Source organism: Taudactylus pleione, unplaced genomic scaffold (genome assembly GCF_031769625.1).
Source record: "Taudactylus pleione unplaced genomic scaffold, aTauple2 ptg000214l, whole genome shotgun sequence".
Taxonomy (NCBI): Eukaryota; Metazoa; Chordata; class Amphibia; order Anura; family Myobatrachidae; genus Taudactylus; species Taudactylus pleione.
Window position 1 is genome coordinate 17,243,559 of NW_028284616.1, and position 15,317 is coordinate 17,258,875.

Sequence of the window (15,317 nt, forward strand, 5' to 3'; positions counted from 1 at the left end):
AGCCAGATGACAAGCCTGCGGCCTGACGGTCCGGGCCTCCCTTTGGGGGATCCCAGGGTGGGAGGCCGCCTGCTACAGTTCGCCCAGTGTTGGTCGACCATTACGACAGACACTTGGGTTCTGGAGGTGGTTTCCCACGGATACGCCCTCTCCTTCCGGCACAGACCCCCGGCTCGCTTCTTCACCACGGGTCTCCCATCAGACCGGAACAAGGCTACGGAGCTGCGGAAGGTATTGCACACTATGCTCCAGGCTGGAGTTATAGTGGCTGTTCCATTCTCCCAGAGGGGCCAGGGTTTCTATTCAAATCTATTTTTGGTACAGAAACCCAATGGGTCATATCGTCCGATTCTCAACCTCAAAGCACTCAACAAGTCTTTGCGGGTCCCGAAGTTTCGGATGGAGACCCTACGGTCCATCATTCTGGCGCTGGAACCTGGGGACTACTTGGTGTCATTGGACATACAGGACGCTTACCTGCATGTCCCTAATCTTTTGCGCCATCAACAGTTCCTCAGGTTTGCAATCCGCAGCGACCACTTCCAGTTTCGGGCGTTACCTTTTGGCCTGGCAACAGCACCACGTGTTTTCACCAAGGTGATGGCGGTCATGGCGGCTTCTCTGCGGCTGCAGGGAGTCCGCATGTTGCCGTATTTGGACGACCTGTTATTGGTGGCAGGATCTCCAGAGCTCCTGTTACGCCACTTGGACCTGACCATTGCACTGCTGCAACGGCACGGCTGGCTAATCAACTGGCAGAAGTCCCCTCTAATCCCGTCTCGGAGGATTCTGCATCTTGGAGCCTTATTGGACTCGGGACAGCAAAGGATCTTCGTGACGGAGGACAAGATCTCTGCTTTACAGTCAAGGGTGCGCAGTTGTCTGCACAGCCGCCGGGTGTCCTTACACTCGGCGATGAGGTTACTGGGCTCCATGGTGTCGGTGTTCGACATGGTGGAATACGCCCAGTTTCACTCCAGACCTCTGCAGCACCTGATCCTGTCCAAGTGGAACGGGCTGCCTCAGTCTCTGAAGTTCCAGACGATTGTGCTCACCCAGGAGGTTCGCCTGTCCCTTGCGTGGTGGTTACAGACGACCCACCTCAACAAGGGACGTCCGTTCTGGGTTCCAACTTGGGTCCTGTTGACAACGGACGCCAGTCTTCGGGGCTGGGGAGCAGTTTCGGGTCCACACTTGTTCCAGGGCAGGTGGACGCCGACAGAAGCGGAGCTTCCAATAAATATCTTGGAACTCCGTGCGGTCTTCAATGCTCTCCAGCAGGCACAGCGGTTTCTCCAGGGTCGCCCGGTGCAGGTCCAGTCGGACAACGCTACCACCGTGGCCTACATAAACAGGCAAGGAGGAACTCGCAGTCGGGCGGCTCTCGTAGAGGTCTCTCGGATCCTGGTTTGGGCGGAGCGCAATCTTCCGGCCATATCAGCGGTCTTCATCCCGGGAGTGCTAAATTGGGAGGCGGACTTTCTAAGTCGCCAGGACGTTCATCCGGGGGAATGGTCCCTGCACCCGGACGTTTTTCAACTACTGGTGGACAGGTGGGGTCTTCCAGAAATCGACCTCATGGCGTCCCGGCACAACAACAAGTTGCCGGTGTACGGGTCTCGCACAAGAGACGAAGGGGCGTCTCTGGTGGATGCTCTGTCCGTCCGGTGGACGTTCCGGTTCGCATACCTGTTCCCTCCGGTCTCCCTTCTTCCACGGGTAATCCGGAAATTCAAACAGGAAGGAGGGACGCTCCTGTTGATAGCTCCCGCGTGGCCCAGACGGCACTGGTTCTCAGACCTTCAGGGTCTGTCCGTGGACAGTCCTCTGCGGTTGCCGCTACGACCGGACCTTCTGTCTCAGGGTCCTTGCCTTCACCCGGACCTGACTCGGCTGTCTTTGACGGCGTGGCTGTTGAGACGGCCATGCTGAGGTCCCGGGGGTTTTCCAGCTCTGTGGTGCGTACCATGTTACGAGCTCGGAAACCGTCTTCCGCGAGGATATACCATCGCGTGTGGCATACGTTCTTCCAGTGGTGTCGACCGGGAGGTTATGCACCGCGGGAGTTTCGTCTGTCTCGGATTCTCGCCTTCCTACAAGAGGGACTAGATCATGGGCTTCGCCTTGCTTCTTTGAAGGTACAGGTTTCGGCCCTATCTGTCTGGTTTCACCGTAGGATTGCTACAATCCCGGATGTGCGCACCTTTATGCAGGGTGTTCTCCGCATTCAGCCGCCCTTTGTTCCACCTGTGGCGCCTTGGGATTTGGCTGTGGTCCTGAGGGCTCTCCAAGGACCGCCGTTTGAACCACTGGGCTCAGTGGATCTTAAATGGCTAACAGCTAAGACTGTTTTCCTTCTGGCCATTGCTTCGGCCAGACGTGTTTCTGAGTTAGGGGCTCTTTCTTGTAGACCCCCTTTCTTGGTTTTTTATGGGAACAGGGCAGTGCTCCGCACTCGGCCCGAGTTTCTTCCCAAAGTTGTTTCCCAGTTTCATGTTAACGAGGAAATAGTTGTTCCGGCCTTTAACTCACCGGGTCTTTCCGTGGGTGAGGCCTCTTTGGATGTTGTGCGGGTCTTAAGGACTTATGTTGACCGCACTTCTTCGTTTAGGAAGTCGGACGCTTTGTTTGTCCTCTATGGCTTCCGTAAAAAGGGTTGGCCTGCTTCAAAGCAAACTTTGGCAGCCTGGATCCGTATGGCTATTTCTGAAGCTTATCTTCATGAAGGCCTACCGGTCCCTCCTTCTCTGAAGGCTCATTCCACTAGGTCTGTGGGTCCTTCGTGGGCAGCTCGACGTGGTGCCTCGGCAGTTCAGATCTGCAAGGCTGCTACGTGGTCTTCTGTCCATACCTTCGTGAGGTATTACAGGTTTGACACCTTCGCCTCTCAGGATGCTTCCTTCGGGCGGCGGATTCTCCTTTCTGCACAGGAGCGTCCCCACCCTTAAAGGATACTGCTTTGGGACATCCCCAAGGTATCCTGTGGATACCCTATGGACCCTGAAGTAGAAAATATGAGATATGGTAAGAACTTACCCTTGTTATCTCTATTTCTACGAAGTCCATAGGGTTCCACAGGACTCCCGCCCTGTCGCACCTGTGCTGCAGATGGGCTTTGCTCTGGTCACCGGTTTTCCGTCTCCCTCTGGTGAGAATGTGATTCTTGTATGTGTCCAGATCTTTGTTCTCTCTCTTCCTTCTCCTCCTCCGGCCTATGGCTTGGTAACTAACTGAGGTGCCTTGGCCCGGGGGCGGGGTATAGGAGGGGGACCTAGTGCATCCTGGGAGGCTGAAAGCTTAACTCTTTGGTGCCCTGCGACTGACGTCACACCTATACCCCAAGGTATCCTGTGGAACCCTATGGACTTCGTAGAAATAGAGATAACAAGGGTAAGTTCTTACCATATCTCATATTTTCCCTTTTTTTCTGACTTTGCACTAACATACTGTACATGTGTATTCAGGATTTTTCCCAGTACCTCACATCTCTACAATAAATGTATTGGTGAGGGTTGTCACATACAGTTTGTTACTGCACAGTGCCATATTTGTGCTGTGCGCTCCTGCAGGTTGCCCAAGCCTAAGACAGGATCAGTATATTGCATTGCTACTTGTATCCTACATACCCAGTGGTTGCATTATACCCAGTGCCATATTGTGTGCTATACTACTAGTGTTCCCTCTAGCTCCGGCGGCAGGCAGGGCGCCGGAGCTAGAGAGGGCAATCTTGTGCGCGCGCGTCCGAAAAGGGGTTGTGGTTATGAAAAGGGGGCGTGTCTATAAGACGCGTCCCCTTTTCGGCATACTTGGGGGCGTGCCCGGTGCTTACGGACATGCCGGGCAGCCCCCAAGCGCTGCAGAAAGAGAGAATAGATGCCGGGCGCATGCGCCCGGCGTCTATTCTCCGGCGGTGACCGGGTCACCACATGTTTGTCCACCCGCGGGACACTGCGTCCCGCGGGTGAGAACGGCTCCCGCAGGCTGTTAGGGCAGGGCGCTTTTTGCCCTCCTCCTGGAGGGCAGGGTGCTTTTTGCCCTCCAGAAGGAGGGCAGGGCGCCGCGCCCCGCTAAAACAGCCTAGCGGGAACGCTATACTACTGTACAGCTATGTCTAGCAAAGGCAAGAGTAGCAAGCAAGCATCTGCACCCATACTACTATCATGCAAATTATGTGCTGCAGGCTTAAGTGAGGAGGATTTGATACAAGATGGGTTATGTGTTAAATGTTATACTCCACCAGGCCCATCAGACCCCCCAGCTCTTGCACAAGAGCCCCTCTGGGCTTGCTTTTCTCAGGTGTTGGCTACTATTGTGGACCGCCTAGCAGTACCGACTGTAATTCCCCCTATGGGGCTACCACAACAGGCTGTGATTCCCTCTCTGGGGTTGCCACAACAGGTTCAGGCTATACAGGTACCTCCTGTGCCCCCTCCATAGGTAGACATATTCTCTAGCCTGGTACAGAGTCTGGTGGCTACCTCTATAGCCTTTTGAACTATTTTGCAGGGTGAGAAGCCCCTACCCAGTAAGCCTTCTAAGCATTTTGTGTTTTCTTCACAGTCCACGCAGCTCTCAGATTCTGAAGTGTCATCTGAGGAGACAGAATATGCTGTTCTCTCTTAACACTGACTCTCCTCCGGGGGGGGATGAGTCAGTCTAAAATTAATATTCCTGCCTTGGTGCGATCTGTTAGATCCATCTTACTAATAGAAGATGACGAGCCAGCCCCTAACTCAAAGCACCCACTGTTTAAATGACAAAGTGGCATCAGCAGAATTCCTTGTATCGGATCAATTAGCTGAACACATGGCGGCAGCCTGGCAGACGCCTGGTAAGAGGTTTCAGCCCCAAAAATGTCTGACCACCTGTTACCCATTTCCTGCAGCTTACTGTTCAAAATGGGAGACTCCCCCCTGCAGTAGATTCGCATGTTACGCATTTAATTAAAAGCGCTAGGTTACCTATCCCTACAGTATCCTCTTTGGAGGACCCTAGGGATAGAAAGGTTGAATCCTGCCTTAAATCGATATACTCTTTCAGGGGCTGTTGCCCGTCCGACCATGGCTATTGCATGGCTGGCTAAAGCTATAGAGATCTAGGCTGACGCACTTGAAGACTCTTTTTTTCCCTCAGATGCTTCTGGGAATCAGATGTCTTTCATTGCTCACATTCGAGATGCAGCTTCTTGTATTCGAGAAGCGATATTACATGCCAGTCTCCTAACCTCCAGAGTCTCGGCCACGGCAGTATCTGCCCGCCGTACCCTGTGGCTACGCTCATGGAAGGCAGACGCGGACTCCAAGAAAGGCCTAGAAGTGTTACCCTACAATGGGGAGATATTGTTTGGCCCAGACCTTGACAAGATTGCATCAAAAACTGCATTTCTGCATTCAGCAACTACTACTGCAAAGCCTTGGACTACATCTTTTAGGTCCTTTCATCCTCAAGGAAAACCTAAACCTAGTCCTTTCCTAGGCAGTCTGCTTCCTCTAGGGCCGCCAAGCCCAGGACCAAGCAGGCCTGGACCACCAGACGCCCTGCTTCAAAATCCGAGGATAAGCTCTCGGCATGACTGGACGGGCCTCCCTATGGGGGATCCCAGAGTGGGAGGCCGACTTCTTCAGTTTGCCCAGTGCTGGTGTCAAACCACCACGGATGCATGGGTAAGAAAAGACTTCTCTCATGGGTACGTCCTCTCATTTCTTTGACTGCCACCCCAACAGTTTTTCTACAAAGGCCCTCCTTCAGACCTAAGCAAGACCTTGCAAATCCAGAAAGCCATACAGTCTTTGCTGCAAGCAGGGGTAATTGTGCCAGTCCCGCTATCTCAGCTGGGGACCGGTTACTATTCCACACTTTCTGGTTCAGAAGACGAATGGGTCTCATCGGCCTATCCTCAACCTCAAATCCCTGAACAAATTCCTCAGGGTACCCAGGTTCAGGCTGGAAACCCTACACTCTATCATCCTAGCTATGGAGCCTGGGGATTTTATGGTATCTCTGGATATTCAGGACGCGTACCTATAGCGCCCTCACATCAGCGATATCTCTGGTTTGCTATACTACAGCAACACTTCCAATTTCAGGCTCTGCCCTTCGGACTATCCACAGCTCAATGGGTGTTTACCAGAATTATGGCTATCATTGCGACCCACCTGCGTGGTCACGGTGTCCAACTATTACCATATCTGGACGACCTCCTGCTCTTAGCAGGATCCCTAGAAGTGCTTCACCGCCATCTACGGCTAACCATTGCTTTCCTTCACAAGCACAGATGGCTAATCAACTGGAAAAAGTTCTCCCTGAATCCCTCACAGCGAATGATTTATCCCGGAGCCCTGCTGGATTCTCAGGTTCAGAGAATCTTTCTGGCATCAGACAAGATCTCCACACTTCAACTATGAGTGCGCAGATGTCTCCACAGTCGCCGGGTGTCGATCCACGGTGTCCACCTTTGATATGGTGGAGTATTTGAAGTTCCATTCCAGGCCTTTGCAAAGGCTGATCCTCTCCTGGTGGAACGGGTTACCTCATCGGAACAAAGCTCAGACAATGGTACTCTCTCTGTCCCTCTCTTTGTGGCTATAGACACACTCCTTTTTCAGGGTCGCTGGACTTCGGTCGAATTCAACCCTGCTAATCAACATATTGGACCTTCAAACTGTCTACAGGGTCCCCATACTGGCCAAGTACATGCTTCACGGGAAACCTGTACAGGTACAGTTGGACAATGCCACAACAGTGGCTTACATTAACCATCAAGGAGGCACTCTAAGTCGGGCAGAAGTGTCATGCATTCTGACATGGGCCGAGGGTCACCTTCCGGCCATCTCTGCGGTGTTCATTCCTGGAGTTCTCAATTGGGAAGCAGACTTCCTCAGCCATCACTATGTGCAACCCGGGGAATGGTCTCTTCACAAAGAGGTTTTTCAACTTCTTGTGAGCAGATGGACCTCATGGCCTCCCGACACAATCACAAACTGGCAGTGTACACGTCCAGAACAAGAGATGCCGAGGCAACCTTTGTAGACGCAGTATCAGTGAAGTGGACCTTCCAGTTTGCGTACCTCTTCCCTCTAGTCTCCCTTCCTCAAGTTCTTCGGAAGTTCAAACAAGACGGAGGCACAGTCCTGCTGGTGGCTCCAGCTTGGCCCAGACGTCATTGGTACTCAGATTTTCGGAGTCTCTCCATCGACACTCCGTTCCTGCTGGCTCATCAACCGGACCTGAGTAGTCTGTCTTTGATGGCGTGGCTCTTGAGACATCCCTCCTGAGGTCCAAAGGATTCTCTAGCTCTGTAGTCAAAACTTTGCTCAGAGCGCGCAAGCCAGCCTCTGCTTGGATCTACTACAGAGTGTGGCATACATATTTCCAATGGTGTCGTACCAGAAGCTACGACCCCCAAGTGTTTAGGATTTCCAGAGTCCTGGCCTTCCTTCAAGCTGGATTGGCCCTTGGACTTTGCCTGGCCTCACTGAAAGTGCATGTCTCTGCTCTATCCATTTGGTTCCAGCGTAGACTTGCTCCACTTCCATATGTCCACACCTTCCTCCATATACAACCTCCCTTTTGTCCCTCCATGGGATTTGACAGTAGTGCTTCATGCCCTCCAGGGTCCTCCGTTAGAACCCCTGGATTCTGTGGAACTGAAGTGGCTCACAGCAAAGACTTTTTTTTTTTTTTTTTGCTATGGCATCCGCCAGAAGGGTGTCAGATTTAGGGGCGCTCTCCTGTCACTCCCCATTTCTGATATTCCATCAGGACAGGGCTGTGCTTCAGACTCGCCCAGGTTTCCTTCCTGAAGTAGTTACTAGTTTCCACATTAATGAGGAAATTGTAGTCCCGGCCTTTCAATCCCCAGACCTATTGACAGACAGGTGAGGCCTCCTTGGATGTGGTTCGTGCCCTCAGGATATACGTGGACCGTACCAATTCCCTTCGGAGATCACTCCTTATTTGTGCTCTATGGATTTCACAAGAAGGGATGGCCAGCCAACAAATGGACATTGGCTAGATGGCTTCGAAAGACTATCTCGCAGGCTTACACGCAAGCAGGCCTTCCTGTACCGGCTACTGTTACTGCTCACTCTACTCGTTCTGTGGGTCCTTCGTGGGCAGCTCGCTCTGGCGCCTCAGCTGAACAGCTTTGTAAGGCGGCCACGTGGTCCTCTGTCCATACATTTCAGAGGTTTTATGCCTTTGATACCTTTTGCCTCTCAGGATGCTTCATTTGGGCGCCGGATTCTCCTCTCAGCTCAGGAGCGTCCCCACCCTTAAATGACTGCTTTGGGACATCCCCAAGGTCTCCCTGTGGAGCCCTATGGACCCTGAAGAAGAAAATGAGTAATGGTAAAACTTCTAACTCTTTCTTCGAAGTCCATAGGGTCCACAGGGCACCCGCCCTGACGCACCTGGCTTCATATGGGCTATGTTTCTGGTCACCGGTTTCCCGTCTCCTTCTACGTGAGTGTGTGATTCTTGTATGTACCAGTCTTCTATCTTTTCCTCCTCTGGCCTTTGGCTTGTTACGGACTGAGGTGCCTCTTGTTCGGGGGTGGGGGTTTAGGGGGTTGGACCAGTGCTTCCTAGGAGCTGAAAGCTTTAACCGTGTGGTGCCCGGTCCTCAACCACCACCTACACCCCATGGTCTCCCTATGGACTTCGAAGAAAGAGAGTTAACAAAGGTAAGTTATTGTTTGTTTTTTTTGTTGCATTAAAACAACTTTGTAATCTTTTTTTGAATTAAACACTGCTGTATCAACAGAAGGCAGAAAGACTGTTGAAGATATAATAGAATGAATGGAACGCTTAAAAAAAAAAAAAAATGGCTAGCACAGTGTGATTTTAATGTACTGCTGAAAAAAAGGCTGATTTACTTACAGTGACAATGTCATTTTTAAAGATTTTCTGTTGTGTCCCTAGGCTGGCAAGAATTGGATGTTCAGCAACGCAAAGTCCCCTCAGCACTGTGAGCTTATGGCTGGTCATCTCTGCAATCGTATCACAGCTGAAGGGGCACACTTTGAATTGCGCCTGCATCTTATTTATTTGACGAATGACGTATTACATCACTGGTAAGCAATGCACATTGAAATACATTCATGGGATCTGTACATGCAATTTACACCAGTGCCCTGCATCCATAAAAAATAAAACTGCATGTTTCATCATACATACTAGCACATAATTAGGACATACACTTTAATATGCTTATATGGGTGGAGAAAATAATGATTGTGAAGACTCCAGTAGGATTTGGTATTCATTTGTATTGTTAAAATTTTAGTTCAAATTAATTATAGAAACTATTTCATTGACCTTTTGGGGTAATGCTTTAATATCCAGGATAAGGCAGTACTGTATTTAACCAGAACTTTCATTGCACCACAAAATAAAACTTGCCTTCATTCCTTTATATATACGCACATACTGTGCTCCAGAATAACTGCCCCTGGTTCAAAGTGGGCATACAATTGTAAGAAATGTGAAAGGTAAACTTTAGCAGCTTTTCTTAATTATGATGACATTTACACAATAGTGTGAATACAGATGTGTCCTTGCTCAATACGCCATGCAGCGCGACATGGTTGGCGTGAGTAAGCCGCCAGGTCCTGTGCATCTCTGCTAGTGTCTCTTTTTTTGGCACAGATGCGTCTAAGTCACACCAGGAGACTGTGTTGATTAATTTGATATGTGACACTTGTATATCTGTGTGTAGATGGAAAAAGCTGCGGGGGCTGCATCGTAGCACTTCACATGCTGATTGAGAGACTCAGTCGCACACCAATATACAAGTGTTACATATCAAATTATTCAGTGATTGCAAGCAATATAGCGCATATTTAAGCTCAACAGGCACTAAGGGACCTAGTTTTTAAAAGTCCATGGGTCCTGTAGGACGCGCTGTGTGTGTGCCGCAGCTGCCGACCCAGTGACTTACATCAGTGTATCCCAACCAATGACCGCGGGCAGGAGCGTCTCATCATCCAATTGGTGTCTGAGACCTGCGTCACATGACGCCGCTGGGCTCTCTCCCCTCTCCTCACGGATCTTTGAGGTGGAGCTGAGCCGCTATTTTACCTTCAGCAGCTCCCAGTTCCCTGCGCCTCGCAGGCGGGCTGACGGTGTGTCCTCCATGCTCAGGTCTGCTGACACCCCCGGGCCATCCTCCACCAGCCAGGTCACTGAATTTTGGGATGATCGGCAGTTGCGAGCAAGCTGTAACTTCAAAGACACTGCATAAACCGATACATGGAAGCCAACGGCCCGCCCGTAAGTGGTACGTATCCATGGGTAATAGCAATCCCTCTACAGCCTCTGCTTACTGGAGCTTACAGCACACTAGAGTAGGATCAGCCTTATGGCATAATGTAAAGATCAGCCCTGAATAATCAATACTAAACCTTGCTACATAGCAATCATTATAAATATCACTCCAGAGGATTACTGTGACATACACTTGGCAGTGTTGACATTAGGGCTAGGAATACTGCAAAATGGATTATAACATGTAACAAGCTGCCAATCATATAATTTGCTTTAAGCAGATATAGGGGGGAGTCAGGGTGCTGCATAATACAGCACTCCCGCTGCAGCCTCTGCAGTTGTACTCTTAAATACAGCACAAATAGCGCTGATATCTGGGGACTGATTTAACTCCGAACCCACTCATCCGTAAGCCGGCGACCACTATATTACTTGCCTCGCCAGGAGCGTAAACCACACTGTTTATCCAGGATTATTCAGACATTGAGACTGCACCATCAGCCATTTACTTTTTCCAACAAGGGTGCTGCTCCCGCACCTTGCCTCAGCCTATACCCTCCTCGTTAGAAAGCCCCATAACCCCCTCTTTGCCCCCCAGTACTGCGCCAGCTGCTATCTACCCTTGCTCCCTCTTTGCCTTGCAGCACTGTCACTTACACTGTCTGCACTGCCCGCTTTACTCACCCCCAGCACTGCCCGCCCTATGCACCTTTACCTACAGTTCTACCCCAACTTTTCTCTGCCTTTACCCCCAGCTCTACCCCAACTACCGCCTGCCCCCAGAACTGTTCCAACTCCTGCCTGCCCTCACCCCCCATAATGTGATTGGACCCAGAATCCGCGAAGTAGGACCCCGATTTTTTTTGTCCCCGGGACCCACAATTTTTTTTTTTTTTTTTCTCTCAGCACGATTACTGAATCAGTAGTGTGTCAAGGTGCATCCTAGTCACATCACATTGCTACCTAGATGGCAAAAAAGACGCTCGGCACTAACAGTCTCATGGGACCAGGCGTGCTGAGAAAGGCTGTTGGGCACGACTGCAGCAAAGACGAGTGAGGACACATCAGTATAACTTTGGAGTATTTGTGGGATAACTTACTCCTCCACAGTTATATCTGTGTAATAAGGTGTGGGGAAGTGCAGCATCTCAGAGCAGTGAAGGCCCATGGAAAACTGTTGGTCAGGTACCCTGGCAGTGTGTTGGAACCAAAGGCTGTAACTATAGTCTGGTTACAGTGTATAGTGTCTGCTGCATACAGACTATGGAACACCTATAGCCTCCACAACTCTTACATCAGTATTAAACATGTCTAAGAAAAGGAGCTCCAACTATAACAATTCCTATGCCAGTAGTTCTCCTGAAGTGAGTTTATCCGGATTCTAATAATACATTTTCTGTCTATCAGTAGCATGTAAAAATATACTTTATAACCAAAAGAGTAATGGTAAGCACACATGGTCATGCGGGTACATAAAATAATTCTTGCTTTCCTTGCAGTCAGAGGAAACAAGCGCGGGAACTGTTGGCTGCTCTTCAGAAAGTAGTAGTTCCTATTTACTGTACTAGCTTTCTAGCGGTGGAGGAGGACAAGCAGCAGAAGATTGCACGTGTGAGTATCACTTTAGCCCCAAATCTCAGGTTCGCTCCATCTAATACAAGAGACTACTGACACACCCATTATATCAGCTGGTTTCCTTTTTAAATGACACTTGACCATGCAAAACAGCGGCAGGGTTTGGGAGTTGCTGCAAAGTGGTAGAAAAACGATCCAGGACTGATCAGTAGTTGGTAGATTAGTCTGCAACCAAACACCATGCAGGGGCCTTATTTCTTATTAACTATCCAAGCTTACATGATTATATATAATTAATGCATAGCAGCATTGCATCAGTACTCTATATGATGATCATATTTGCACTATTGCTCCAATTAGTAAATGGTCACTGTATTATAAAATATCATGGATTACACTACATTTTGTCTGTTGTAACAGCCTGTTACAAAGAGAATTATTGTAAAAGGACACATTACCCACTAATGTTGAATACTAAAATATTAAAGAAATATATCAGCAGTAGTGACCAATGTGAACATTAATAGTTAACAAAAAGATTGTAAACAATAAAACTACTCTCAGCGCTAAGCAGTGCCTGACCCAAAACATAATAAACAGTGACCCTTCTGACCCAAAACATATACAGTGTCCTTATAAAACACTGCACATAAGTAAGAATATCTGAAATGAATTACTCTTTGATGGGCACTGTGCTTTCACTTTCCTCTTGTAAGATATCAAATAATCCTTCATGTAAACATGTATAGAAAAAAAAACACAATAGTGCAATAATGACACAATTAAACACCTCAGTGCCAACTGAATAAAACAAGTATCCTTTTACATATTCTTCCACCAATCCTTAGTGTGGCAAATTGCTCTTACTAGCTTAATTTGTTAAATGAGCATATCTCAAGGTATTTTCCTTCACCTTTGAAATTACCAGATAAGGCTCCGTTGAAGTATCATAAAAGAAATTAAATCCAAATATAGCATAGTACCACCAATATGGAGGAAGTTTAAAATGTAATGAATTTATTTATAAAATAAATAAAATGTAACGGCATATCACAAACAGTACCAGATGTAGGTGAGATTAAGTCCTGCGATCTTACTGCACTTGGATTCCCGGGTTGGTCCTTCTGGCATGCTGCTTAAACCCCCTCTGACGCGTTTCGATAAGTAATTTGTCTTTTTATATATATATATATATATATATATATATATATGTATGTATATGTGTGTGAGATTACATGGATGTCTTGAATTAACAGGAATAGAGCACCAACTCATTAGATCCTCTTTGTCTGAGTGACATTGGTGACTGCTTTCCCAGTACATCAGTCCCTTCATAAGCTTATTTCCGCTACGGTTGTGATGCCAATGGTTAGCATAGAGAAAAAACAGTGTATGCACACTCTTCTTTACAAGATATATTGGTGTATACTTTATTCTATAAACATATGCCAAATGATCTCTTCTGTAGTTGCTCCAGCTTTGGGAGAAGAATGGCTACTTTGATGAGGCTACAATTCAGCAACTGCAGAGCCCTGCTCTTGGCTTGGGTCAACACCAGGTAATTCTGTTTATATTTCAACGTTATAAATAATTGTCACAATCCTTTGCTCTTTAGATATATCTTAAGTGATTAGGAGTTTAGTGATGTGTTTGGCCTGACATGGGTAGTATAGAGATCACCTATGCATTCTGTGGCACTTCTGTACCAAATCATATAAAAACTGGGGAGAACTGTTAGTTGCAGGACGACAGTGAATAGTCTTTAAGTGGTCTGACTTCTCATTACCTGTTTTATTGGGTCTCAAGGCTGCTTTACTGGGTGAATCCTTCACAGTGGTGCAGCCAATCCTTATGGCATTCCAGCAGCAGATGCAGACCTTGAAAACACAGCAAGAAGAGTTTGTGACTAGTTTAAAGCAACAGCAGCAAATCCAGATCCCAGTGGTGGAGCCAATTCCAGAACCTCCTGCACCAGCTCCTACCCCTGCGCCAGCTCCTGTACCCCCACCAGGTAGCTACTTTTCTATTACTCTTATATAAATTTTTTTTTTTTCTGTTTTTTTTTTTTTATATTAATATTACCTTTCTAATAAAAAAAAGGATGCTATCCACACTTTTTCATATGGTTTCTCCCTTGCTCTTTTCTTTATAGAGGATGTGAAGCCGATAATTGTTATCCCTGCTCCATCAGAATTTGAGCCCCCTCCTGGTAGTGTACCAGATCTAGGAGCTGCAGGAACCAGAGGCCCAGCTCCTCATGAACAGATTCCTCCAAATAAACCACCATGGTTTGACCAGCCACAGCCTATAGCTTCCTGGGGCCAGCAGCAGGTATATAAATTGCCACATAGCAAACTAATCTAATTTGAAAACAAATTAAAGCAGAAAATGCAATTTTATTTAGGTTTTTGTGACAATCTAATTTGACAAAATTCAGTCATGCAGGAAGTAGTAGCTATGGTGTCTGATATTTATAAATGAAAGATGCCTATTACCACCTTTCTAGCATGCCTTTTCTGTTTGGGATTAACCTTTGTTTTGCTATATTGGTGTCATTGTCTTAAATTAAACATTTTTTTTTATTGTGTATGTGCCATAGAGAGCAGCACCTTTTTTCTCTGAGGAGAATCCTAAATTGCTTATGTTTTTCCATAGCCATGCGAGCAGCCCCCTTTTCCTCACCACCAGGCTCCTCCTCACTGCCCTCCATGGAACAATAGCCATGAAGGTATGTGGAGTGAGCGTGACCCAAACTGGAATAATGAGCCTGAACCAGCATGGAACAGTCAGAGAGAACCTCCATGGAATAACCAGTTTGATGCCCCCTGGAGCAACCAGCATGATCAGCCACCATGGGGTGTTGGAGCTCAAAGGGATCCACATTTTCGCATGCAGCGCCCACCACACTTTATGGGTCCATTCCCTCCTCACCAACAGCATCCACCCCAATTCAATCAACCACCTCACCCTCACAACTTTAACAGATTTCCGCCACGATTTATGCAGGAGGATTTCCCCCCCTGCCATCCTTTTGAGAGACCACCCTTCCCTCATCGTTTTGATTATCCACAAGGAGACTTTCCTTCAGGTAACCAGTAATTGAAACTACTGTTCAAAGTTTATCAATGGATCGCCTCTCGCACCAATGATAACATGCTCTGTTAACTTTTTCTTTAGTTTTTTTTTTTTTTTTTTGCTTTCTTTTGACACATTTAAAGGCTATCCGCATTTGTGGACTACTTAATGGAAAAAATATGTCCGTAATAAAAATATTAAAGTGCCAACGTATTTTGTAAATAAAACACTTATCCTAACTTTAATCATTGGCTAGGTACATTCTTTCAGGGTGTGTCGAACTCATACTACTTATTACAGCGTTCAGCTAGAGTGTTTAAACCAACAATAAAGATGGGATACTGGTTATATTTACAAAATGGACACTTTGCCTCTTTATCATGTGTAAAGGAAAAAAAAAT

At 47.7% G+C, this 15,317-nt stretch overlaps 1 protein-coding gene across 1 annotated transcript in view; it reads left to right on the plus strand.

The window, feature by feature from the left end:
- Positions 1–15,317, plus strand: part of LOC148517650 (calcium homeostasis endoplasmic reticulum protein-like) — a 55,489-nt gene that overhangs the window by 6,253 nt on the left and 33,919 nt on the right. The window contains exons 5-10 of the mRNA XM_088478487.1: positions 8,923–9,074; positions 11,766–11,877; positions 13,310–13,399; positions 13,648–13,852; positions 13,994–14,172; positions 14,497–14,929. Coding sequence (XP_088334613.1) covers positions 8,923–9,074; positions 11,766–11,877; positions 13,310–13,399; positions 13,648–13,852; positions 13,994–14,172; positions 14,497–14,929 — 1,171 coding nt within the window. The remainder of the gene's footprint in view (positions 1–8,922; positions 9,075–11,765; positions 11,878–13,309; positions 13,400–13,647; positions 13,853–13,993; positions 14,173–14,496; positions 14,930–15,317) is intronic.